We start from the raw sequence: 25763 nt of genomic DNA on the forward strand, positions 1-25763 counted from the left end.
CGTGTTTAATTTTTCGAAATGGCTAATAATTTTTTTCCGAATATTCGGGATTTTAAGTAAACTTAGCGGGATGTTTCTTTTAAGTTTTTCTGATTTTTCTGTAACCTTTCTGAATATTTCGGTGATTTTAGTAAATATTTGTTTTTCGATATTTTTCCGCGACTTACTAACATATCAGGGAAAGTGTTTTTATTTTTTCGAATTTTTTTGTAATTTTACTAATTTTTTTTCGAGTTTTTCAGGGTTTGCATTTTATTTTTCAATTTTTTTACGACTTTTCGGCACTTTTGCGACACGTCTCTCTATGTTTTGAGATTTTTGTTTTATTTTTCGGTACATTTCTGAGCTTTTGGCACTTTTCGAAATGTTATAGGCAGTTTTCTGATTTTTTTCTTGGATCTTTTTCGGAATGTTTTGTTAGCATTTCTTGGGTCATTTGGCACTCCTTCGATGCTTTTATTGATATTTTTAGTTTCCACCTGCTGTTAGTCAGCAGATCAGCCTACCGGCACTTTTATGCTAGACTTGGATACCCAAGTGCCTTAAACGTTGCCTAATTATCCGACCAACTAGCAATGCTTACCATGGTTTGTTCTGAGGCTGGAACCCTTTTACACAATTCTTCGTTTACTTAGCAAAGACATCAGCGTTAATAGCATTGCCCACATCTGGCAGTCGAATAGACTTTTCGATTTTAAATTTTAAATTTTCTTTCAGTAAATTTTCATTGCTCTTTAATGTGAATTTCTGAATTTTCTCTTAAAATTTGTTTTAGTGTTTTTACTCCTTTAATATTTCGTCCAGTCTGCTTTCATTTTTTGTCACGCTTTGAATGCTGCATGCTAATAAATATAATGAATTCATACTGCGTCGTCGCCATCGTAAATAGCGCATTTAACAGTTGAAATTTTTTATATTTTTCCGTTGACGTGCTATTCGGTTCGCTGAAGTTTAGTTGACAGTACAAACCGAAATTGCATAGTTGAAATGTACATTTATTTTTTGTTTTTGGTATTTTTTCAACACTTTATTTTGCCATAAATGCATTTCGTTTAACGGTCTTACTTTTTCGCACCCGCTTTCTCTTTCTACACACAACATTTTTTAGTTATACTCCTTTTTCCTATGCGAATACGCTTTATTTTACTGTCAACTTATCAGTGCACAGTAGTCTACCTTAAGGCGCATACTTTAATATGCTGCATATAATTTTTTTTTACTTTTAAAAATTTGGAACTTTAACTAAGCTGTGAGCACAAAGCAGCAACAAGTTGTAGCGCAGTGGCGATATAACAGCACAACTAATGCTGGCAGAATATTAAAGCGCCACAGCGCCGCACAGTGGGGCGAATAAAGGTGGTCGTGTACAAATCAGTTTAGACGCCTCAATTTTCATACGATTTTAATTTTTATTTTACAAAAGCTGATAAAATTCCTTACCAATCGGTTGGGGCCGATTTTTCAAAAAAAGGACCAAAGTTAGGCATTTTTTCTTAAATACAGCCTTGAATTTATAGGTATGTATTGCATTTGCATATTTTTATACAGTGGGGTTAAAGAATTTTTTTTATATTTTTGATTGATTCGAACATGGCTTTTTAGCAAAAATTTAGTGTTTAATAAATTTTTAATTAATAGGCGCAATTTTGATAGTCAATAAACTGCGTGTAACAAAATAAGAACAATTTACAACTGCTGCAAATTTCAGAAAATTATTAAAAGAACAAAAAAAAAAAAAATAATCAAATTTTCAGCTTTATTGTTAAAAAAACCGTTTGAAATTATTCTAAAAAAATCGGCTCCTGCGCCTTGCCACTCCCATATTCATTCACTCCGTCCCGAGGTTAACTACTATGCGCTGCAACTCCTCCATCTGCCACGCTTTGCGCGCCGAAACTTTACTCTGCTCTGCATTTTTTCTTCTTAAACATTGCCACATTTTACTATCTACGCTGTCGCATTAGCTTTTTACAAGGTGGAAAATTGTCTGTTTGCCTGCTTATTTCCTGAATGCTTCCGTTTTTGTGTGTCTTCGCCGAAGTACCTGAGCCATCAGCTTCTTCTTGCATGCTTCCTTGAAAGTGGCAGTGCAAAAAAAGCCCACATAATGCGTTGCAGCCTGCCCGATGGCAGATGACATTCAGTGTGAATGCAGTCGGTGGAAAGTATGTAAGTACAAGTACAAGTACAAGTATGTCGCTAGTGTCGCTACAATGCTACAACAACAGCAATTACATCCCTAGCCAGTTGACAGGCATTTACATTTATACGCAGCAATTTGAAAATGGGTTTTTATTTAAGTTTGCTGCTACAGCTTCGGTGTTGACTGCCTCGCTGGTTGTCACATTACTGGCTGCTAGAATACTGCTGCGTGTGGACGGAGGTGGTGCGGTGGGGCGCGTTCGGGGCGTTGTGTAAGTCACGCGCTCGAACGTTAATGTTCACTTAAGCAAATTGTAAGCGCATATTTCTACTAAAACACATATTTTGTAATTTTTGATGGCAACAAAAAACGCCTAGCAAGGACAATGCACACATTTATGTTTGTTTGTATGTTATACGAGTGCGAGTGGTCCATAGAGTGGTTAAAAAAAAAAATGCGTTCCAGCGGCATTTTCAAAGAAAAAATGGGTCAATGGTGGCAACGCTCGAAATCCGCGCCAAGCTATCACTCTTTGAGGATGCATTGTCTTCTCGACGATCACGTGCGGGTTTTCCGATCTCCAGAAGGGGCAGTTTTGTTTGTTAATATAGTCGCCAAGATGAAAATGCACTTCACCAAAAAAAAAAAAAAATTTTTTTTCGAGCAAACTCGTTGACCACTTAGAGCTGCTCTAAGGCCCAAATTGAGAAGCGATAACGGAAGGGGGACGGTCGTGTAACTTCAATTGCCGGGGCCAATTGGATCTTGGCTCGCACACTCTTGGCTACGGCAGCCACATTCTCGTTAGTGGGGACCGTGCGTGTTTTCCACTAGTAAGCCAGTCTCACTTACCTTTTGCCTCATTTCGGGCAATTTTTGTTTTTCAAGAAGCGCACTGTTTGGGCTCCACAACAATGACTTTTGAAGGAAACAAATGTATATTATTTTCCAAGTTCTTCAAGCGTAAATCGATTAATTTCGTTCCGCGGCGATATGACACATACCGACTTTCTGTAAAGTTCTCCACCGGGAAACGGTCTGCCCCTGTTAATATAACATATATATGATTAAAAGCAATGATTATGGACCACCCTTATATGCAGTGACTAGCTGCTGCAATGATTAAAGCAGCCAACTACTTTATTAACTAGCAAACTACTTTCTGCTCTACTTTTAACGCAAATAAAATTGGATATTTTTTTCTTTGCATTTTCCCAGCCTTTCTTACTACACATCCACTTATACCATTTTCTTTTTCTTCTTTACTTCGTGTTTTTACAGTCTCCTAAGGAATGCAACTTGGTTTTGGTGCAGCGTACGCCGGAGATCTGCGAATTCCTTGGACTAGTAGTGCCGCCACCAGTGGCAGCAGATAGCAATAATGGCAGCAATACTATAACAATAACAACAACAACAACTACAACGATAGCTTCAACGACAACGTCCTCAACGATCAGCACAACAAGCGCCACACCAGCAGGCGGCGCACATCCTGCCGAGCAAACTGGCTCCATTGGAGGTAAATTAACTTTGTTGCGATGAGGTTATTTTCTATTGCTCCTACTCGTACTCGTACTATATGCGTTTTTTAATCTATTTTACCACAGTAAATTTTACATTTTGCAATTTTCCAATTTCTTCACAATCTATCTATCCTTGTATCTTTCTATATGTATATGTATGTGTGCGTGCCTGCGTGTGCAGCTATATTGGCGGCCATATTATCGTTGACTTGCTTTGTCGCTTGCCTGGGAGTGTTTGCTTTTTCGCCGGAACGCCGGAATAGCGTGAGACGTTTATTTAGACGCAGCACCACGGCGGTGCGTTATTCGAGGGTAAGTTAGTATGCACTTATGAGTTAAAGGACTGCAGGTGTATTTAATTTTAAGTTAAAGTTAAAATTTTATTCCTAATTTGATTTTGATGTCAATACTAAGTTTTGATTTTAGTTCTTATTCGAATTTAAAATGCATTATTTAACAATTTAGATTCAAATTTGTTCAAAGCTGTTTGTTTTATATTCTGATTTAATTTTAACCTACCGTGACGGGTCCTTTAAAATAAAAATGATAATTTAACCCTTAAAATGGTATTTATATTTTTCCGATGAAATTTAACCGCTCTTTTATAATTTTTATTTTTATTTTTTCGAACAAGAATATTCGTTGTTTTCGGTTGTTTATTTTTGCGATAAAATTTTGACCGTTATTTTTGATTTTTTTTTTTCTGTCATATTATAACCGTTACTTTCAGTTTTAATTTTTTAGATCATACAATATTTCAAATGATCAAAAAATATGCAGTCTGTATTGCATTATAACGGTTAAAATTGACCGGGAATTAAAAAAAAAAAATAAAAATAAATATAAAGAGCGATTGAATTTGACCGAAAAATAAAAATCAAAGTTTATCAAGTATACTTGCTCGGAAAAATAAGAATGCAAAATAGCTCTTTTGCAATGATCTACAGATGAAAAATTTGGTATTTTACGGATATTTTCGGTCCCTAAATTAAACTAAAATTTTAATTTATTTTGGAACGAATTTCCGTCATCCCTCGTCAAGTTTGGTTTGCAGACAAACCGGTTTCGGCATTGTGCCATCTTCAGTGTAATTTTTCGTTCTTTAAATTAAGTCAAAATTGTCTTTGAAACTGAGACTAAACAGGTAAGCTGAAAACAGGATTATCATTGTGGGAGGATCACCACAGCATGGCTTAAGGCCTGGCAGTTCCAAAAGTCGGAGGTGCATGTTAACTCTTCAAATGGGTGGTACTACTTACATCCAACTGTGGACTTAAGGAACGCGCAAAGTAGACAAGTACAATAGGGACACTAGAGAAATGCTCTAAAATTCCTATCAGTATATTAGCAATGGGCAGAGAAAACTTTTACCCTGTGCACATTCATACAAAATGCTTTATACCCTAACACATAGTGAGAAGATAAGAAACCGGGATCTTATGCTGCCTAGAAATAATTACATATCACTTGCGGTTAATTTACAGAACCCCGACTACTTGCCGCGATTGTTTACTGCTTTCGTGTTCCTTTTAACTTGTTTAAAATCTACTTGATGCGCCAATATTTAGATCGGAGCATCTCCCCCAAGAATTGAAAATTGTCCCCGTTGCCTTCGTTATAGTACATAGACTCCATCATCATCCAGCATCAAATTAGCGTTGAGAGAATCATAGAAAAAATGCTCTTTGGTGAAGCAAACTGGCAAGTAATAAGCAGCTCCAGCCTGAACTAATGTAAAAAATCTCCACACAGATTGGACGATATGTCCTGTTTGCTTAGATGTTTGTAAAATTTTACTTTTTATTTTTCTTTTATTATGATTTCTATAGTAGTTTTTTTAAACGAAATAATTGTTGACATATCACTTTCTTCTGCAGGTACAGTCCAACGAAGAGGCTAATCTACTGCTTGAGCCGAATGGAGAATTTACGGAAAGCGACGATGATATGCTGCTTTAAGACAGTGGCTGAAAACCCTGCAACAACTACAAAAAACAAGGATTTCCACAAATTTACAACAAAGACGTGTATTGAAGACAAAATTAAAATTGAAAACAAAAAAAAACAACTACGTATTTAATACATATACATACGAAATATTTTCATAGCCTAACTTAAATATTGTACTGAAAATTTTATGAGCTAAAAAATTTAAGCGAGCTTTTTCTTAGCCACTCAAACCTCACTGAAAAAAAACTAAGAAATGTAAAAAACACCAAAGATGAAAGACGAAAAAGGCAAAGAATGAGCAAAAGACCGAAACATAAAATAAAAAAAAAATTTTATTAAAAAAAAAAATGAGAAAAAATCCACAAATCAAAACAAAGATAATAATAAAACTCCAATACAAAAAAAAATAAATAAAAATAAAATAAATAAATAAAAAAAAAAATCAAACACTAGCAGCCAATTTTACAAAAGCAATTTAAATGAAAAATGATTTTAATTTTATGAATTTGATATGGAAATTGGCAGAAAATAAAAAAAATCATTTTCCATTTAAATTGCTGGTGAAACCGGCTGTAAATGCAAGCAGCAAACATCGGCGGCAACAATAATATTGTATTAAAAAGGAGTATATTATAAAACAAGAAAACATTTTTACGCATTTTTTTTTTAACCATAAAGTATGTGGTGAACATTCTAGAATGCAACAAAAACAAAGAAATACTTAGAAATATCTGCAAACTGTACAAGTGCGCAATAAACGAACGTATGAATGTAGCTTAAAGAGATACAAACAAACAAGAAACAGCAGCAAATGTGAACTATGTGTATATTTTTTTAAAATTCCTCACAATCGTAAATGTAATTAATGTTTTTTAAGCCATCAAGGTGTGCAAAAAATGAATGGCATGTTTTCTCCAATGTGGGAAACTATTATATGAATTTAGTATGTATTTTGGCATTCGCAATAAGCGTAATGAAAAAACAGCTAACGGATATGCAGCTTTAATTGTGATTGTAACGCACACATGTGTATGTACATATGTAACTCATAATGTGTTGTGCGTTGTATGCTTAAAAACCAATGAATATATGTATGTACTTACTCACTACATACTTATTTAATCCTATTTATTTGTATTCATTCACAGTATCTATAAATGTACTTAATTTTTCTTCTAATTCAAATAGGTTTATCTTTAAAAATTAAGCTTAATTAAATATATATAAAAAGCGATGTATAATCATTTTGAATAAATGGATATCCACATAATTAAATCATACATATATATATTTTTAATTTATTTTTAGATTTAATAATGAAGCAAACATTCGAAAAATGCTCTTACTATTTTGGTTGAAAATAGAAAAAACAAGTAATTTTTAGCAAAAAAAAACCGACTTCAACTCTCATAAACAAAAAATTTATATATAATATATATCTCATGATCCACTGATCGGATCTTAACTAGATTAGTATGGGACCACCTCTGAGACACTACCTTCCCGATGCAAAAAGAACTATCGAAAACGGTTGACGTGGTCCAAAGTTATGCGGTAACATACATAAAAAAATATTCCGACGAACTGATAACCTCCTCCTTTTTTGGAAGTCGGTTAAAAACAAAAACCAACTCGCGAAAGTGGCCAAAGCTGCTTTAAGCTTAAACTACATATGTGTGTTTCCATAACGTCGGACGTGAAATTCGTACGACGACTTTAGAGTTAAATAACTCAAAGTAAAACGTAAGTCACTTCTAAAAACTTTTGCCGTTGTGCAACTTTTATTCCGTCCTTCGGGTGACAAAAAAAAATTAGATGCGATTAGATCAAATTCTAAAATAGGGCGTTCTTCAATCAAATTCTAAAATGGGGCATTGTTGAAAAAATTTTTGACTTAGGGCGTTTTCGAACTGGCTGCCGAGAGATAGGTCGATCTTCCACTCAGCCATCGATATGGCATGCGTGTAAGTATGTATGTTATGTGTGCATGCATGTAACTTACTGGTGTAAAATGAGTAGCATTTTCTTTGGCATTGGTACCGCATCAGGTACGTGAAATCTAACAAATTAATTAAAAGGATTTTTCGGTTATAAAAGTTCGGAAAGTGGTGAGATGGAAATGTACCTAAGAGAGTATGAGGAGCAGAAAAGTTGAGTGCGGTTTTGTTAAAATTTGTTTAAGTAAACGAAAACAACCACAGAAATTTAATCTCGTAATGTACGCATCGGTGAGACTAGTATTTGCAGTGGAGCTGCAGTGAGTAATGATCATTTGTTGAGTAGCTGCTTTGTGAGTCTTTAGGTAAACGTATTAACATACTCAAGCACACTAAAAATAGCAGAGATTCTATGACTACTTGTGCAACTACAGTTCAACTTCTCTATAATGAATGCCAAAAAACCTGAAAAATTACTTCGTTATATACATAGAGAATTCATTATTCATATAGGAATAAATTGCGTTTTTTAACAATTTTATTTGAAGTGATCCTCCTCGACTAAAATGTCGAACACATTGAAAGAAGCAATATGTTAGAATATACATACATACATACATAATTATCATTTTAAAAATTTATGAATTCCCTTGAATGCAGTATACATTTATTGGTAAAAAACTACGTACTGACGCATTCGGATAAATTCGTTGTAAAAAGTATGAAAATGATTCAGCTCTCACATTTTTGTAGTTGATTCGCAGAAAAAAGGCTTCGTTATTCAGAAGTTCGTTATAGAGAAGTTTGACTGTACAACTACAGATATGTGGCTATGTGAGTAATTAAGCTTACGTTTCCGAACAATTTGCGTTGAGCTGCAATTAAGACGATGTAACGTGACTTAATTTTATTTTTATACGCACACTTGTGGCTACTTATGCACATACGATGTATGTATGTCTGTCCGTTAGTGTGGTCCAAAAATGCATGCGAAAAATACATGCCCGAATTTTAATGCTCTCACCCGCTAGAATTGTTCTATACCGAAAAATCTTACGTCTGTTTTTTCATATTTCTAAATCAAAAAATATTTACATATTTATTGTTTATTTTAAATTTTTTATTTAATAGTGTAAATTTTTTATGGGTTCTCTAATTGCATTTTTTGGGGTTTTTGGGGGACCTATATAAAATTAATATTGGAAAATGAACAAAATAAACAATTTTGTATTATTATTAAAAGGGTCTAGAAGAGAAGAATTCTATACAATTTCTACGAATATTGGATTTTTTCTCATATAAAAAAAATGGAAAACTTTGAATGCTTTGAGCAACCTTAAATATTTTTTAATTACGGTACAGAATAATTCTAGGGGGTGCGAGCATTAAAATTTCGACTTTACTTTTTTGGATGACCCTCATGTACATTCGTATAAATATGTATACTTATATAAATGTTACAGCATTTATTTATATGGCACATCTCTTCAATACAACGCAAAAGAAGAAGAGCAAATAAAAGGAATTCGCATACATCTTCAGCACACCATTGCAAGCAAAGGATTTCCTTTTCCAATGGAACCCATACACAAACGAAGCACTTTTCCATCTTCAATACAAACGAAGATGTATGTTTTTTTTTTACATACGTAGCCTTTGTTCATTGTGTTTTCACTCCTTATGCTAGCACTTCGCAATTCTTTGGCAACCTTCCTTCTCCAGACGCATGATTGCGTGGTTTCACACAAAAATAGATGCAGCTACCTCGATATTCACTGCTTTTAACCCATCGACTAGCGCCTCTCATTTCAACCGACTAGTGGAACGCAGCTTGTCAAGGATCGGTTGGTATGGAATTAAATTCATTAGCAGCACTAAATTACAACCTCATGTATGTGATTACGAGAGCTTTTTATTTACACTCAAGAAGCACATACATACATACATACATACTACAAAAAAGCATTGATATCAGTACCAGGAAAACGCACGGTTGCCAATACCTGTTTTTTTGCGTACCAAAAACTGTACCAGAATGTAAAAAATGTACCAAAATATGGTTAGCTTTAGATTTAGCTATTCAAACATGTTCCAATTACACATTGGTGCTACAGTTAATAAACCAATTTTTCACGTATTTTGTGAACTTTTTTATAATGCTGGAATATACCTTCCTTAAGAAAAATTCTCTATAAAAACGGACAAATAGTTGTTTTAGTATAAACTTAGTTGTTATAAAAGATCATTCCACACTGGAGCAATCGTAAATTTAAATGCTTTATAGGGTGTCATGTCTCAGATTCTGGACGGAGACGATATATTTATAAGAGTCTTAGGCCTATGATACGTGGAAAATCGCATATTATACATTCATTCCATCCACAAAACCTGCAGTCTAGTCAGATAGCCTGTGAAAGTGCACAGGCCTTCCGGACTAAAATTCAGGAGTCATTCCGAGATTCTTTTAGGGGAGTTAAAAGTTTCTAGATTGCCTTATCCCGTTGTCGTACACCGTTCAACTTATTCGTTGCCATCGAAACCTTCCATGTCCCAGTATCCAGTATTCCAGTTGTCCACAGGCCCTGATACTACGTGGCTGTCAGACAAGATACTTATCCTGGCCCCATTTTTCTTTCTGCGAAGGCTTTCACTGTTTCAGTTGAATTTTTTATTCGGTGTTTACTCTAAATACCTCTCCTCTTGCGATGACTAAATATTCGAAACATCCGGTTGCGATTTAGCCACATTGACTTTCTTTCTTTTAGTGAAACTGGCGATGGTGGACTTTATTGATAGATCCTTTTCAGAGCACCGTTTCTCCATGAGTTTTAAGGCTGCCTGCAAACTAGAGACAATATTGCAGCCGCCATATAGATTAACAGCCTGTCTGCATAGCCAAAAGTGTTGCCCGTTAAACTTTCCAGGGGATCCTACTTACTGCCTCCTAATTCTTACTGCCTTATAGTTCTGGATTCAAAATACTTTTGATGCATGCAGTAATTGCATTAGAAGAAATATGCTTTCTTGCCATGGCCTTGGACCGTGCTTCGTATGATGTTCTATGAACTGCAGTCGCAATGTCAAGTAACGCACAAATGGCTATTTGGTTATACTGAAATGTTTTCCAATTTACTGTGTGAGATTATTGAGTAGGTATATGATATCAGTAACAAATATATTAGCAGATTTCAAAAATGTGCCAAATCTGAAAGATAAATACCGGTGTACCAAATTGAAAAAATGTACCAAAAATGGGGCATTTCGGTCAAAATGCCAACCGTGAAAAAACGTATTATGTGTGGGCGCCATTTCCTTCTTTCTTTCGTTTGCAACTTTTCGAGGCTGAGCTCCTACATTTTCCTCTAAAGTTCCTATGGGCGCCGAGACAGTTATCACCAGGGAACGGATTTTATGGAAATTGCCTTTTTTTCTACTAAAGAGATAGAGTATATTCGATTATGAATGTCCACGATTAAGCTTTCCCTGTTTCCATATATACACATTTGATGTTGCCTTTTTTTGCCTTTTTTAAGATATTTGCCTTTTTTTTGCCTTTTTTAAGATTTTTGCCGTTTTTGCCTTTTCTACCTTTAAAAAGTGATAATAGCATTTACAATTTTTTTTTTAGAATAAAAAATATACTCATGCCCATGCGGCTTATAGAAGCGCAGGGACCTCTTGCCAAATTGGTGTTGAAAAAATTCAAAGCCGTTTTCTCAGCAAACGTAGGCTTGGAGACAATAAGGGGTGTGGATAAAATTGTAAAGGGCGAGGAAAATGCCCTTATTCCTAATAATATGAACGTTTCAAACGTTCCATATTTAAATTGGGCTCCACTTGTATCAACTTACGTCGAGCGCACATTTAGTACATTCAAGACTTTTCTTCGCGAAAATCTAATGAAAATGCTGTCAGAAAACTTCAAAATGCATCTTGTGGTTCAATGTTACTACAACTATACACATTAAAGTTTTATGAGTTAGAAAATCGAAAGGATAAAATAGTCAAAGATTCAAAGTAAAAATTTTTCATATAATGAAACTAGTTCATAGTTTTTCTCTTTTTACTTTTAATATAAACATTTCTAAAATAAATATATTTTTTGATTGTTCTTCGTATTTTCTGTCTTTTTTTAGTGCCTTATTTTGCTTTTTTTGCCTTTTTCGCTATTTTGTTTTGCCTTTTTTTGCCTTTTTTCCAATACCTTTTCCTGCCTTTTTCGCTATTTTATTTTGCCTTTTCCAGCCTATTTCGTTAAATTATTTTGCCTTTTTTATAGGTTTTTAGGTCCTAAAAATCCGTTCCCTGGTTATCACTATCAGTGTGACCACAGATTTCAATGCATTTAGCAATTATATTTTTGCTTTAGCTGCTCCATTTTTCTGTTTCTTTTTTTAATGCTACTATTTTATAAGTAATTTTCATCTTTTGGGTACTTCCATACAAACTGAATATTTCATACTGCATTAAATATTAGAAAATAATGAGGGTCCTTTCGTTAAATAAAATGGTTATATAACGTGAAAATTGCAAGGAAATTGGAATTGCGAGAAAATGTAACTGCAATTTTTCAGAAGCCACCTGATTTGTCTTTAAAAAATTACCTAAGAGGGCTTCCGGGCTTCAAAACCGATAGAAAGAAAGGAGAGAAGGAAAGAATTGTGAACACACTAACGAAGAATTCGAACACTTCAGGAATTAAATTGGCTAACAAGGTTATTTTCTTATACTTATGTTTGCGTAGAACTGAGATAAAACACAAGGTGGAAGATTTGCAAGGTGAAAAAGTTCCAGAAAAAACCCTGTCCGGAAGGATACTGAAAAAAAAAAAAAAATTGCTGACACAATTCGAAGAAATTCGCGTGCTGTGTAATTACGGACGTGAATACGTTTCAGCAGATTTTTTTATTCTGTTTTCCTTTATAATTATTTTTATCTTTATACTCTATCGATAACAAAATCGATAGTATCATTCAACAAAATATCGATAACAAAACCGATAAAAATATCGATAACAAAATCGATGACAAATTCGACAAAACTTTCCATGGAAAAATCGATAATAATATTGGCAGCAAAATCGATTAGAAAATCGATACAAATACCGATAACAAAATCGATGAAATTATCGATAACCAAATCTATTAACAATCGATAAAGAAATGGATAACAAAAATCGATTAGAAAATCGATAAAAATATCTGAAAAAATATCGATAACAAAATCTGTAAGGTATCGATAACAATATCGATAACAAAACTAATAACTGATAACAAAATCGCTAAAAATATCGATTATAAAATCGATATTCATATAGATAGCAGAAGCGATAAAGATTTCGATAACAAAATCTATTAAAATAGCGATAACAAACCCGATAAAAATATCAATTATTATATAAGTCCCGAGAATCCTGAAAATCTCTAAAATCCGAAGATAGTTCCCAGATTAGGTCTTTGTGTCTCAATCTATGCCATTTTCTTTATAATTTCCTTTATTTTAATCTTTCTTCCTCTATCTTCATCTTTACTTTTATTGGTATCCTCATCCTCATCTTTTTCTTTATATTTATCCTTATTTTCGCTTTTATATTCATAATTTTCTTCCACTACATGTTCCCTTCACCTTTGCCCTTATATACATAAGTAAAGGCCTGCAGGATCTGCAAGTCTTGAAAGCAAAGTGGCCTTTAGTAGCTGTGAAAGTGTTACACTCGAAAAAGGTCATACAAATATATTTCTCTCAACACATGATTGGGTAACTATAATCAAATCATGCGATGAAAAAACCGCTAATCCTTATTAAAAAATTATAGCTTTTTTTCCTTACCACTTTATGTGAATTTGTGATTAATTCTGAAAATAAAATAATTTTGTTTTTGAAAAACCTGTCCTTAAATATAAAAAAATGATTAAAGGAAAATGGGCCATGGTGCCTCGTATACGAGCATAAACTAGTATGTTAATAAAAAATTTCCTACTGAGTTGAGTATTATTTTTCTATGTTAAGAAATTCCGAAACCGCTTTGCTGCCCCTTCAAGCCATCGAGCACGTGTCGGTAAATTTCTCACTGTTACTGTTTTCCTAGTTTGTTAGCTGTTGTTAACATTTTCTGTGAATTTTTTTCTCTATATACTTTGCTACGTTTTAAGTTTTTCATACTTGCTAGCCATGATTAGTAATGTCTGACATTTTACGTTTCCATGCAATTATTGCAAGAAATATAACACCCACAGCTATTAACATAAAAAAAAACTTCTTTTGTTACAAAAAATGGTAGTTTTCTTAGGAAGTTCTACACCTCCGAGATGGCTTCGACAGCTACCACTACGTTTTGCTCTTTTTATGGCACAACGAAGGCATGCACATTAGGGCGGTAAGTAAAAAAGTAAAGTCGGAGTTTTAATGCCCACACATTTTATATGTATTTGTAGCGGCCGCTGTGGTGTAGTGGTAAGCAGTGCGCGCTTCCACTCCGCAACGCCTGGGTTCAAACCATGGTCAAAGCAACATCGCAAAAATATAGAAAAAAGGTTTTTTCTTAACAGCGGTCGTCCCCCGGCAGGCAATGGCAAACCTCCGAGTGTATTTCTTCCATGAAAAACTGCTTCTCATAAAAATACAATTGCCGTTCGGAGTCGGCGTAACACTGTAGGTGCCTCCGCTTTGTGTGACAACATCAAGGCGCACGCCACAAATCGGAGGAGAAGCTCGGCCAAACACTAACTTATGTGTAAGTGCCAATCTATTATATTATTACATTTTATATGGGAAAACCCACTGTTTTATAGATATCGTATGAAACTCTTGAAAATCAATATTTTTTCAATCGAAGAAATCTGTTTCTCTTCCGGAGACCTCCGATAGTAAAATCTTACTGTTTATTTTACCATTTTTTTACTAACGGTTTTTTATGGGTCCTCCCATCGAATTTTTTTGGGTTTTTTGGGGACCTATAAATGGTAGTTAGTATTAAAAAAGTATTGATTTTCAAGGTGTTTTTCATCATATAAATAAAATAAATGGAAAACTTCGTGGGCTTCGAAGCGGTTTTAAATATTATTTTTTGTACATTTAGAAAAATCTTAGGAGGTGAGAGCTTAACATTTTAAACTTCCAAGCATTCTTTATTGGACTACCCTAATGTACATACATACATGCTCATCTATTTAGTTACAAGTATTTTGGTCGTTTTGTTGCCTTGCGGTTTCTTTAGTTTGTGAAAGTTTTTCATGAGCTTTGCAATACTGGCTTAGACTCTCTAATTTTGACACTTGAATAATAAAGGGCTTCACAGTGCATTCGTAGATAATATACATATGTATGTATGTATGTAGGTATGTACACTTTGTTTGATGATGCAGGAGCATGACTAAGTTCTAGTATTGTATATAGTACATACATACATATATTGGCTACCACAACACAATACAGTATACTACAATACATACACATACATAATATATTAGGGGTATTCTCGAAGTCTTGCACGATGCACGGATTGCACGAAATGCAAAAATACTATTCCAAATTTCGAAGAATACGAGAACACCCCATTGCAAAGAGGTAGCATGCATGGGGAGCAAGCAGCGAAATTATGTATCAAATACAATAACAAGAGACAGCAAAAAAAAATTAAGTGAGCGAGATGAGAGGAATGAGAGAAATATGTAGCAATTCCAACAACAAAACAACTAGCACAGGGTCGCTATTATCTTGCTATGCTATTTTGCAAAATATATACATGGGTTTCGACGTTGCATATTTTGCAGCGATAGGAAATGTTGTTTCCCATGAATTTTCTTGTTGTGTGTTTGCAATTTATGCAATCCGTGCAATCCGTGCTACGTGCAATGGCTTTGCAAGATTTGGAGAATACCCCTATTGGTTTGTGCAAAAATGCATATTTTCTTTTGTGTGGTTGCAAAAGTTCGGTTTGTTTGGCTAAGGCTTTGTTGGCGTTGAAAAGTGGTTTTATAGCCACAAGAATTCAATATAACTTTTCCAATGTAGTATTTTGCATATTTTGGTATGCAAAACTAACTAAGAAACTGCTACAAGGAGTACAGTTGTGTATATATATCCGTAAAAACAATTGAAACAGGACAGTTAAACTGCAGCGTATACTGCTTTGCAATGTTTAAATGGTCCCAGTATTGCCCACTGGCTATTATGAAATTTTTTTTTTTGGTTGCTGACTTCAATTTTATTTAATTAAATTTAGTAGCTTGTAATGAAATTTGCAAGTTGATTTGAATTGAATAAAAGGGAAAAATAAATAATATCTTGCATTTCAAAGTTCGTTATTGTCTTTAAAAAGTTTATCATTTAAAAAGTGGTTGTACATTTTCAGTTATTTAAAAACGAGGCAAAAATTACATGCTATATAATAACTGGACATACATTTTTGGAAATTATAAAGTGGGTATACATTTTTGAGTCGTCCAAAAACTGGTCAAAATTTATTGGTAATTTAAAAACAGGTACAATTTTTGACCATTAAAAAAATTGATAAAAATCTTTGACCAGGAAATAAACATATAGACATGCAAAATGGATCAAAATTTATTTATATTAATTAGCTGTTCAACTATAAAGAAAAATACTAAATCCACCTGCTCCCATAAAATTTTCATTTTCAGCTTTTGAATAATCAAAAATTTGTATCCCACAAATTATGTCCAAAAATTTTTTATGTCTACAAATTTATATTTAGTTTTTCAATTAATAAAAAAAAATTCTTACATCACCCTGCTCCCATAAAATTTTATTTTTCAGTTTTAATCAAAAATTTATATCCAGTACTTTAAGTTAAGTTCTTCAATTATAAAAAAAAATTATTACATCCACCTGCTCCCATCAAATCTTAATGTTCAGCTTTCGAAGAATCAAAAATGTATATCCGAAACTTTTTGTCCCATTTGTTAAATGTATACAAATTTATGTTCAGTTTTCCAATTACAAAAAAAATATTACGTATATCTGCTCTCATCAAATTTTAATCTTCTGTTTTTGAATAATCAAAAATTTATATCCAATAACTTATGTCCTATTTTTTTTTAATGTGCATATATTTATAAACTAAGCACAAAACATGTTTATTTCGCAAATTACCAAAAATGAATGTCCGATATTTATTTTCTAGCATTCATGTGTGCTTTTAAATCGGCAGCGGTGCAATGCATTCCCTATATACAAAATCTTATCCCATAGGATAATAGTGTAAAGTTGCCACTTATTTTCGATTCTACACAATTTATCTAAAACATCGCAATATGAATGTCAAATGAAAGGTATTGTTGAGAACTTTGGTCAGAAAATATTTTCTATAAGGGTTGCCACGCTTCTATGTAATACAAAATTGTATTTTGTTAATTTCAATCAATTTTTTTTATGTATACACAGTATATATCGATGGGTGAGTGGAATATCGACCTATCCCGGTAGCCAGCTCAAATACGCCCTATCTCAGAAAACTGTTCAAGAACGAGCTACATCAGAATTTTATTGAAAAACTCCTTATCTCAGAATTTAGTTGAATGACGCCCTATCTCAGAATTTGGTTCAAAAATGCCTCATCTAAAACGAAAATACATTGAAAATAAGCTGACATAGGGCGTTTTTGCATCGGTAGCTGAGATAGTGCGTTCTTCAACCAAATTCTGAGATTGGGCATTTTTCAATCAAACTCTGAAGTAGGGCGTTTTTAAAAAGTTTTCTGATATAGAGAGTTGTTTCTGAGATAGGGTGTTTTTGAACTGTCTGCCGAGATAGGTCGATCTTCCACTCAGCCGTCGATATACGCTCAAGATAAGTACCATTCATTCCAGCGTATTTCGGAATATAGTTGCCACCTGAATTATAGAATAAGGAATTTACTTAATAGATATCGAAATCCATTTTCTTTTTCAAACACATTTTTTTAAAGTCATCCAAATCTTGAAAACTTTAAAAAAGTACATGCACTCCGGGCAAAGCTTGGTCCATTTATATAAATTAAACAAGCTTTAACAATTACACCTAAAAATTTTAAACTTTTTATACAAATTTGCAGGTATGCAATTTTATAGCCCATTTAATTTAAAAAGCTCGAAGTGCGTGCAAATTTCAAGTCACCTTGATTTTTAATAATTTTTTTTTTGGTTGACGGTGTTAGGCCTTTTCTCCCATATAAAGCTCGACAATTTTTTTTATATGGAGGAAAATATTAGCACAATTACCAAAAACAAATTACTAAAAATTAAAGCGTCTTTCTAGCGATTTAAAATTTGAACTTTAACCTACTAAAATTTAATGGGATATAAAGCTGAGCTTTTCTAAAAAATTGTAATAAAAAGTTTAAAATTATTCGGTGTATTTTTATAATATTTGTAGGAAGTTTGAAATGTGGATTTAAGTCGTGCTGGTTATGAAATGTTCTAGAGTTTTATAAAAAAATTAGATGTACAGCGATTGAACTACACTTTTATGTGTGCGATACACAAGGCAAATATGTCATGTGAGATTACATATTCATTCCGTGTAATTTCGTAACCAAAACTTTAACTTCAAGTCGGCACGGGATATCGTCCTCCTATAGAAACAAAACTTTGTAAAGGTATTCATATGTTATTTAGGTCAAATGGAAAAAAATATCGCATCGAATTTCGCGCAAGAAAATTTTTGAGCCACCCTAGTGTACACACTATATTAGTCCAGATACATAGGCAAAGTTTGTGCTTTCTTTATCTAAATATAAGGCCACAAAGCTACGAGTACATAAATATGTACATGTGCACATGCGAGTACTTATGTACAAGTACATTCCGGAATCTGCTTAGGCAACTGTTTCTGGTTAAGAATTCATACATATTTACATAGTTTTTGTGTGATTTCTTTGCATACATCAAGGCGCCACAATGCAATCCACTCAAGTCTCATGTTGCTTTTGGCAAACGTTTGATTGTTCTGCGAATTTTTCAATTCCGTCAATGCAAATACTCCCAACAAACATTTGCAATTTGCATATTTACGTATCCATTTATTTATAAATACAAATAAATAAAAACAACCTACCACATATACATACATACATACATATATATGTACCAGAGCGCTGCATGAATTCATTCAAAACTGCTTGTGCATTTTTCATTAACAAAACGAATGAATGATTTGGGCTTATTTTTTTTTTTAATTTGAGTGAATACTTGTTCTGATATATGTGTCGACATTACAATTTTCAAAGTTATATTAAATTGAATTGAAATAAATTACAATTTTTTGTGTGAATATTCAAAAATATTTCTTTAATGTATATTAGACTGCATCACTCCCCATACAAAAAAAAAAACGGTTCTCTGTTTCCATTGGAATTATAAAATCTATTATATTTTAAGACTTCCACTAAAATATTTCGGAAAAATATTAAGATTTACGTGAGCTGGACCAATTTAAAAATACCTCCAGAAATGCAGTTTTGTATGAACAAAAATAGTTTCTTAAAGATTTTTTTGAAAAAAAATCTCTTCAAATCACTAAACGGTTTAAGCTTAAAAAATTTGCATAAAAATACTTTTAAAGTTTTTCTTATACCAATCTTTGAAAAAACTTAAAAAACAGCTTCAAAAATCTCATTATTACGATTCCGTTGAAAGTATTTCTAAATATTTTTACGCAGATTTTTTAAGTTTAGTAATTGTCATCTGAGGCGATTTGTTTCAAAAAGTTCTTTAAATACTATTGTTATTCATAAAAACCTCAATTATTTGAGGTATTATCAAATAGGTCCAGATCACGAAAATCTTAATATTTTTTCGAAATATTTTGGTGGACACATAATAGATTTTGTAATCTCGGTGGAAAAACCGCAACTTATTTTGGTGATGCAGTCAAATATACATATGTAAAAACTCAAATATGTATGTGTAATACACACAAAAATATGTTTGTAGAAAAATACTTTGACCGAAATGAGTTTGAATGATTTGAATGTTTTTCATTCGTTCATTCGTATTCTTTCATTTGAAGGTAGAAAATTTAAAGTAAAATGTATATTCGTAACCTACAAAATTCCAAATGCTGAGTGTTTTGTATGTGAGGTAAAATATTAAAATCTTCTGTACTCTGGCTAGAAGTTTGAATGAATTCATGCAGCCCTCTTACGTCCATATGCTCATCAATGCAAATACATGCAATTGAATGCATTTCAACTTGCTGCTTTTGTATTATTTAACACACATACATATGTACACACAAGTAAATCTTTTTATGTATGCAAATATGCTTGTATATTTTTATGTACATATGTATGTGTGTATAGCGAAATTAATGTTGCTTCACTACCGGGGATTACATTTTGCTAGATTTATTTATTGTTTTTCCTTTTAAATCAGTGATAAATCCGCAACGAGTGCCAGCGCTGAAATGTACAGCTATACATACATACATATGTATGTTACGAATTCACATACTTTTGTCAACTGCAGATTGCCTACGGATACACTTGACTGAAGCTTATTTTAATGCAAGCCGATTAATTGGAAAACTGAGTGATTTCTTTACGATATTTACATAATGTATTGCGCTGAGCAAATAAGAAAATAAGAAAATCACATGCTTCCTTTATTTAAGTCAAAACAAACAAGGAGCAAAGCAAAGAAGAAACAACAACCGCATAAAAAGCATAACGTCGCTTAAAGTACAAAACCGCGTATCGTCATTTTGCAAAACCGCGTAACTGACATTTGCTGTCAATAATTGGATTTGCTCACAGAAGCTTTTGGCCCAATCCCTATCCATTCGTCCTGAAATATATTATCCAGAAATCTGGTTGCTTTATAAAAAAGAGAACCATTTTGAAATATGAGTGTTTTTACTATGTAGAAATTAATTTATACAACCTCACATAGGCGCTTTTGCACTTCGTTGATACGCGGTTTTGTACTTTAAACGACGATATGTATGTTTTTTTAAAGTAACATTTTGGGTACCAAATTCTTATTAATTGAAGGTATCTATTTACTAAGGTATTTGGGAGTTGCTAAACACCAAAGTAAAAAATTGAAAGTATTTAGCGGACGCTGAATACTCTGATCTATTTAAAGTATTCAGGTATTAAGGAATTTCTCTTCTTCTTCTTCTTCTTTTGGCTAAATTCGTATAGACTAAATACTTTGTGACTCAGGAAAAACTAAAGCAATTAACAACTTACGTTACACTCATCTGATCTCACCTCAGCTCAGCTAACTTGACCTCAAATCTTGAAATAGTTCCGAGAATCCCGACAACTATATTTTTTCTGGACGTTCTTCCCCTTATGTAGGGATTTAGATATCTACTTGTACATATAAAATTCTGGATCGGAACAGATTTACTACAAATTTCTTATGTCTTTTTATTTTTGAGAAATCTAACTTTAAACACCCGCAAGCGTCATTTTTTGACCTTTTCTAACTCTAACGAAATACCGCTAATGGATTAAGGCTGATCTAAGCCGTTTTTCGCGAATTTATAAGTTTTTGTGTTATGACCGTCTTTCAGCAAACGTATGTATACACCTACTTAGGACTCTTTGTTGCTTTCTTGACTTACATTTCCAAAGTTTTAACTTTTAACAACTTTCGCTTAAATTATTTCGCAAAGAATTAGCTTTTGATCAGCCAGCTGAGTTGAATACTCTTATGTACACTCACGTCCAAAAGTATTTGCCGAGAAAATTTTTCACAATATATGCAACAATTGATATGTTTTTCCGCATATTTTTTTATAAAAATATAATTCATACTCCAAACGACATAAAAATATAATTTCTAATTTATGATAAACTCAGGAAAATTCAAAAAATTTTCGTATACAATTTCAACATTTTGTTTAGATTTCTGGGAGTTTGCAGTTTTCAGTCCATAAAATTTTAGCATAATAAACTAGAAGTTTGATTTTTGGAAATTTTTACAAGCATTTTTTTTTCACACAAAAATTTAAGAAACTGTACAATAATTCTATTTTTAGAATGTTTAGATTTTAGGTGTGCTCGTTCTTAAGTTAATTATTTTTTTTTGTGGCCTAATATCAACAGTTACTTTGTATAGAAAAAATGCAAAACAGCTTCAAAAAATAAAAAATTTCAAAGATCCACGCGATGTTTTAGAAACTTCAAACTAGCATTTTTTGTACTATAATTCAATGCGCTATAAACCTGTACTCTCAAAATAATGTGATTAAAAAGCTGAACATTTGAGTAGAATTTTATTGAATTTTGTTGAGTTTGGCACAAACTACAGAAATATCATTTTAATGCTTTTCGCTGTAGTATTAACCATACTACTTAAATAAAAGTTGTTGTATATGGTGCGAAAAATTCTGTGGGCAAATACTTTTAGCCCTGAGTGTATACACCTATAGTAGTATGTACTTGGCTAAACTTTTCAAATCTCAAATCTCACTAATTTTCAAAGTTTATTTTTCTGCACGCTTACGAAGTCGCGAGCCAATACGATTTTTAATTCGCTGAAATTGAATTTCTTGCACAAATATTGATTCGAACTTTTCATTACACTTGACTGCGCCAGTCAGAGTTCGTTCGACATGCATACCAATATATGTATATGGTGTGTATGCACATACATAGTTCCTATACATATACACTGTGAATTGGTTGCAGTTTTCTTATATTTGGCATAACATTTCTTTGCTTTCCTAAGTTATTCTTCCTCTGATCATTTTGTCGGATTTTCTAATTTTTATGCAGGCACAAGTTTGCCGTTAACTTTTGTAACAGCTAGTACTTTAGTTGTTTGCGCTTCCTGACTTGACTTAACTAGCCTGCGTGTTTGTGTTTGCGCGCGTGAATGAGTATTGTGTGCATGGTACATAAGGAGCCGACGGCCAAAATATGTACGTACATTAGGGTGCATAATCAGAAAAAAGGGGGCGGATTTTTCACCAAATTATAATATCTAGATATCATATTTTAAGATTTCCCATAAACTATTTTGGAAAAATATTAAGATTTACGCGAGCTAGACCGATTTGAATAATATCGGAATAATATCGGAAAAAAGCTTTACATCGTGTTAACGGGAATGCCCAGAGTCTAGCCAAGCACTTAGTTACTATTTCGGGGCATTTCGAATCCAGGGCTTTCTGCCATTCTCAGACCCCGTAAGCCTATGTCTATGTTGCAAAATCAAATGAAAGAGGCTAAGGAAAGTTAACTGCCGAAAATATTTTTGAAAATTGTCATTCAATTAAATTGATAAAATAAATGAAATCTATACATATAATAAAATTGTAACAGGTCGATGTCTGTACATTATAGATATTAAAGAAAAATTAATGTGGGGGGTCTTTTTTAAAGCACCAGAAGCCAAATCAACCATTTTTAGAATTTTTGTCTGTCTGTCTGTCTGTCTGTCTGTCTGTCTGTCTGTCTGTATGTTTGTTCGCGCATCACTCGAAAACGAATGCATGGATTTGAATGCAGTTTTCACCGATGCATTGCTAGAGGTCTAACTTAAAATTTAGGAAGAAAAAAAATTAGAGAGTTGCCACCTGTTTGAAAATTGGAGTTTAAGTAAATTGATAAGAAAAAATTAATATTGCAATATGGGCGTCAAAAGAAAGAGAATGAAGAAGGCTTACAGCCAAAAATATTTTTTTAGAGTTGCCACCTGTTTAAAAATTTACATTAAATTTAATTTATAAGATAAGTTGAATATTGCAATATGGGTATCAAACTAAAGAGGTTTAGGAAAGTTATGCCGAAAATATTTTTGAAGAAGGTGCCACCTGTTTGAAAATTGTTATTCAATTAAATTGATAAAATAAATGAAATCTATACATATAATAAAATTGTAACAGGTCGATGTCTGTACATTATAGATATTAAAGAAAAATTAATGTGGGGGGTCTTTTTAAGCACCAGAAGCAAAATCAACCATTTTTAGAATTTTTGTCTGTCTGTCTGTTTGTCTGTCTGTATGTTTGTTCGCGCATCACTCGAAAACGAATGCATGGATTTGAATGCAGTTTCCACCGAAGTATTGCTAGAGGTCTAACTTAAAATATAGGAAGAAAAAAATTAGAGAGTTGCCACCTGTTTGAAAATCGGAGTTTAAGTAAATTGATAAGAAAAAATGAATATTGCAATATGGGCGTCAAAAGAACGAGGCTGAAGAAGGCTTACAGCCAAAAATATTTTTTAGAGTTGGCACCTGTTTGAAAATTTACATTTAATTTAATTTATGAGATAAATTGAATATTGCAATATGGGTATCAAACTGAAGGGGTTTAGGAGATTTTATTGCCGAAAATGGTTTTAGGAAGGGCTGCCACCTGTTTGAAAAATTTTGTTGTATTAAATTGATAAAATAAATGAAATCTATATCTACATCTAGATATACATATAATAAAATTGTAACAGGTCGATGTCTGTACCTTATAGATATTAAAGAAAAATTAATATGGTCGGTTTTTATTAAAGCCACAGAAGCCAAATAAACAATTCTTAGAATTTTTGAATATCTGTCTGTCTGTATATTTGTACGCGCATCAGTCGAAAGCATGGAATTGAATGCAGTTTTCACCGTTGTATCGCTAGAGATTTAGCTTCCAATATAGAAGAAAAAATTAGAGAGTTGCCTGTGTTTAAAATTTCAGTTTAGGTCAATTGATACGGTAATGTGAATACTGCAATATGGCTGTTAAATGAAAGAAATTTACAAAGGCCTACAGCTGAAAATATGTTTGTGGAAGGTTGCCACCTATTTGAAAACTTTAATTTAATATAATTGATAGCATAAATTAAATATTGCAATATTGGCATCAAACTAAAGACGATAGGAAATTTTAATCCTGAAAATATTTTTAGGGGATTTGCCAACTGATTGAAAGATTGTATTCATTGCAATTTGTAAAATAAATGAAATATTGCAATACGAATATTAAACTAAAGAGGATTAGGAAGCTTACTTTTGAAAATATTCTTGAAGCGGGTTGCCACTTATTTGAAAACTTTAATTCAGTTAAATTTACTATATAAACTAAGTGTTGCCATATGGGTATCAAACGAGAGTACTTGAGAATAATAAAATTGCAACAGGCCGATATCTGTACATAATAGATGATAAAGAAAAATTAATAGGGGGTTTATTAGATCAACAGAAGCCAAATCTAAAATTTCGGTATGTTTGTCTGTATGTTTGCAAGCGCATCACGCAAAAGCTAATGTATGGAATTAAATGCAGTTTTGCTAGAGCTCTAATTGAAAATATAGAATCCATTTTTTTTTTGTTTTAGTTTATCGTCGATCATTATTCCTAGGTATTTGAACGTATTAACTTTTTCCAGTGCGTCGTTGTTTATATTTAGAGTTAGCAACGCACCGTTCTCAAAATTTCGCCTTGATATAACCACAAACTTAATTTTTTTTTATTTCTGTTTGGAAGGGTTTTCGCTAAAAAAAATTTAAACTTTTCGTTGTTGCTGCCAAAAAAATTAAGAAATCTGGGACGTTACGTTTTACAATTTCATACAGTTCTCTTTACAATGCATTTCACTAAACTACTAAACGGCTGCATCGACTTGGTTCATATTTGGCAACACGTTGAAAATAAATATTCTGACCAAAAATTTACTCGGTATTTAGCTCGGGATATTCCTAAAATTCTTATACAGACTAAAACGTAAAAAACCAATATATCACTAAAACCAATTACGCTGGGGAACTGAAACTTAGCACTGATGCATATATTGCAAATGCATTGGGAAAGGGGGCGTGGCTCCTTCCTTCCATGCAAACTGAACTTCTCATATAGGTTATGTCTGGAACTGCTTACGCTAACGTCCTGAAATTCTACACAGCTACATATGTTATCAATACCGTAGTTATGGCGAAAAGTGATAATTATTGGAAAGGCTGGATCGATATACATTTACGTAAACGCGCAAGTATCACTCGATTGGGAACCATTTTCTCCTAGATTTATAAATCCCATTGAACTATTCTAACTTTGTCTTTAATTTTCAGTAAAGTAAAATTTTTGTGAAAATTTTGAAGAATTTTTTTAAGTTTTTCACAAAGAATGGAGCTTTGCTTTTACGAGTTTCGCTATAAACTGTCCTATCTACATACCTATTTGCATAAAATGATAGCCGTTTTCGTTGTTCGGAATAAACTCAAAAAACACTGAATAGAGGTCCGTCAGATTGTCGGAGGTTATCTTACATACAT

The 25763-nt window shown here is 32.9% G+C and overlaps 2 protein-coding genes across 5 annotated transcripts in view; one reads left to right on the forward strand and one right to left on the reverse strand.

Annotated features, from left to right (window-relative positions):
• Lerp (lysosomal enzyme receptor protein) overlaps window positions 1-5720 on the forward strand; it is a 178204-nt gene extending 172484 nt beyond the window's left edge. Inside the window, exons 16-18 of the mRNA XM_017610114.1 lie at window positions 3425-3662; window positions 3848-3978; window positions 5544-5720. Of these exons, the coding sequence (XP_017465603.1) occupies window positions 3425-3662; window positions 3848-3978; window positions 5544-5624 (450 nt within the window). The 3' untranslated portion in view covers window positions 5625-5720. The remainder of the gene's footprint in view (window positions 1-3424; window positions 3663-3847; window positions 3979-5543) is intronic.
• Window positions 1-25763, reverse strand: part of Tl (toll like receptor) — a 152157-nt gene that overhangs the window by 46208 nt on the left and 80186 nt on the right. The gene's annotated exons all lie outside the window — the stretch shown is intronic.

This window comes from Rhagoletis zephyria, unplaced genomic scaffold (assembly GCF_001687245.7).
Source record: "Rhagoletis zephyria isolate East Lansing unplaced genomic scaffold, Rhagoletis_zephyria_1.1 Rzeph_scaffold_00282, whole genome shotgun sequence".
Classification (NCBI taxonomy): domain Eukaryota; kingdom Metazoa; phylum Arthropoda; class Insecta; order Diptera; family Tephritidae; genus Rhagoletis; species Rhagoletis zephyria.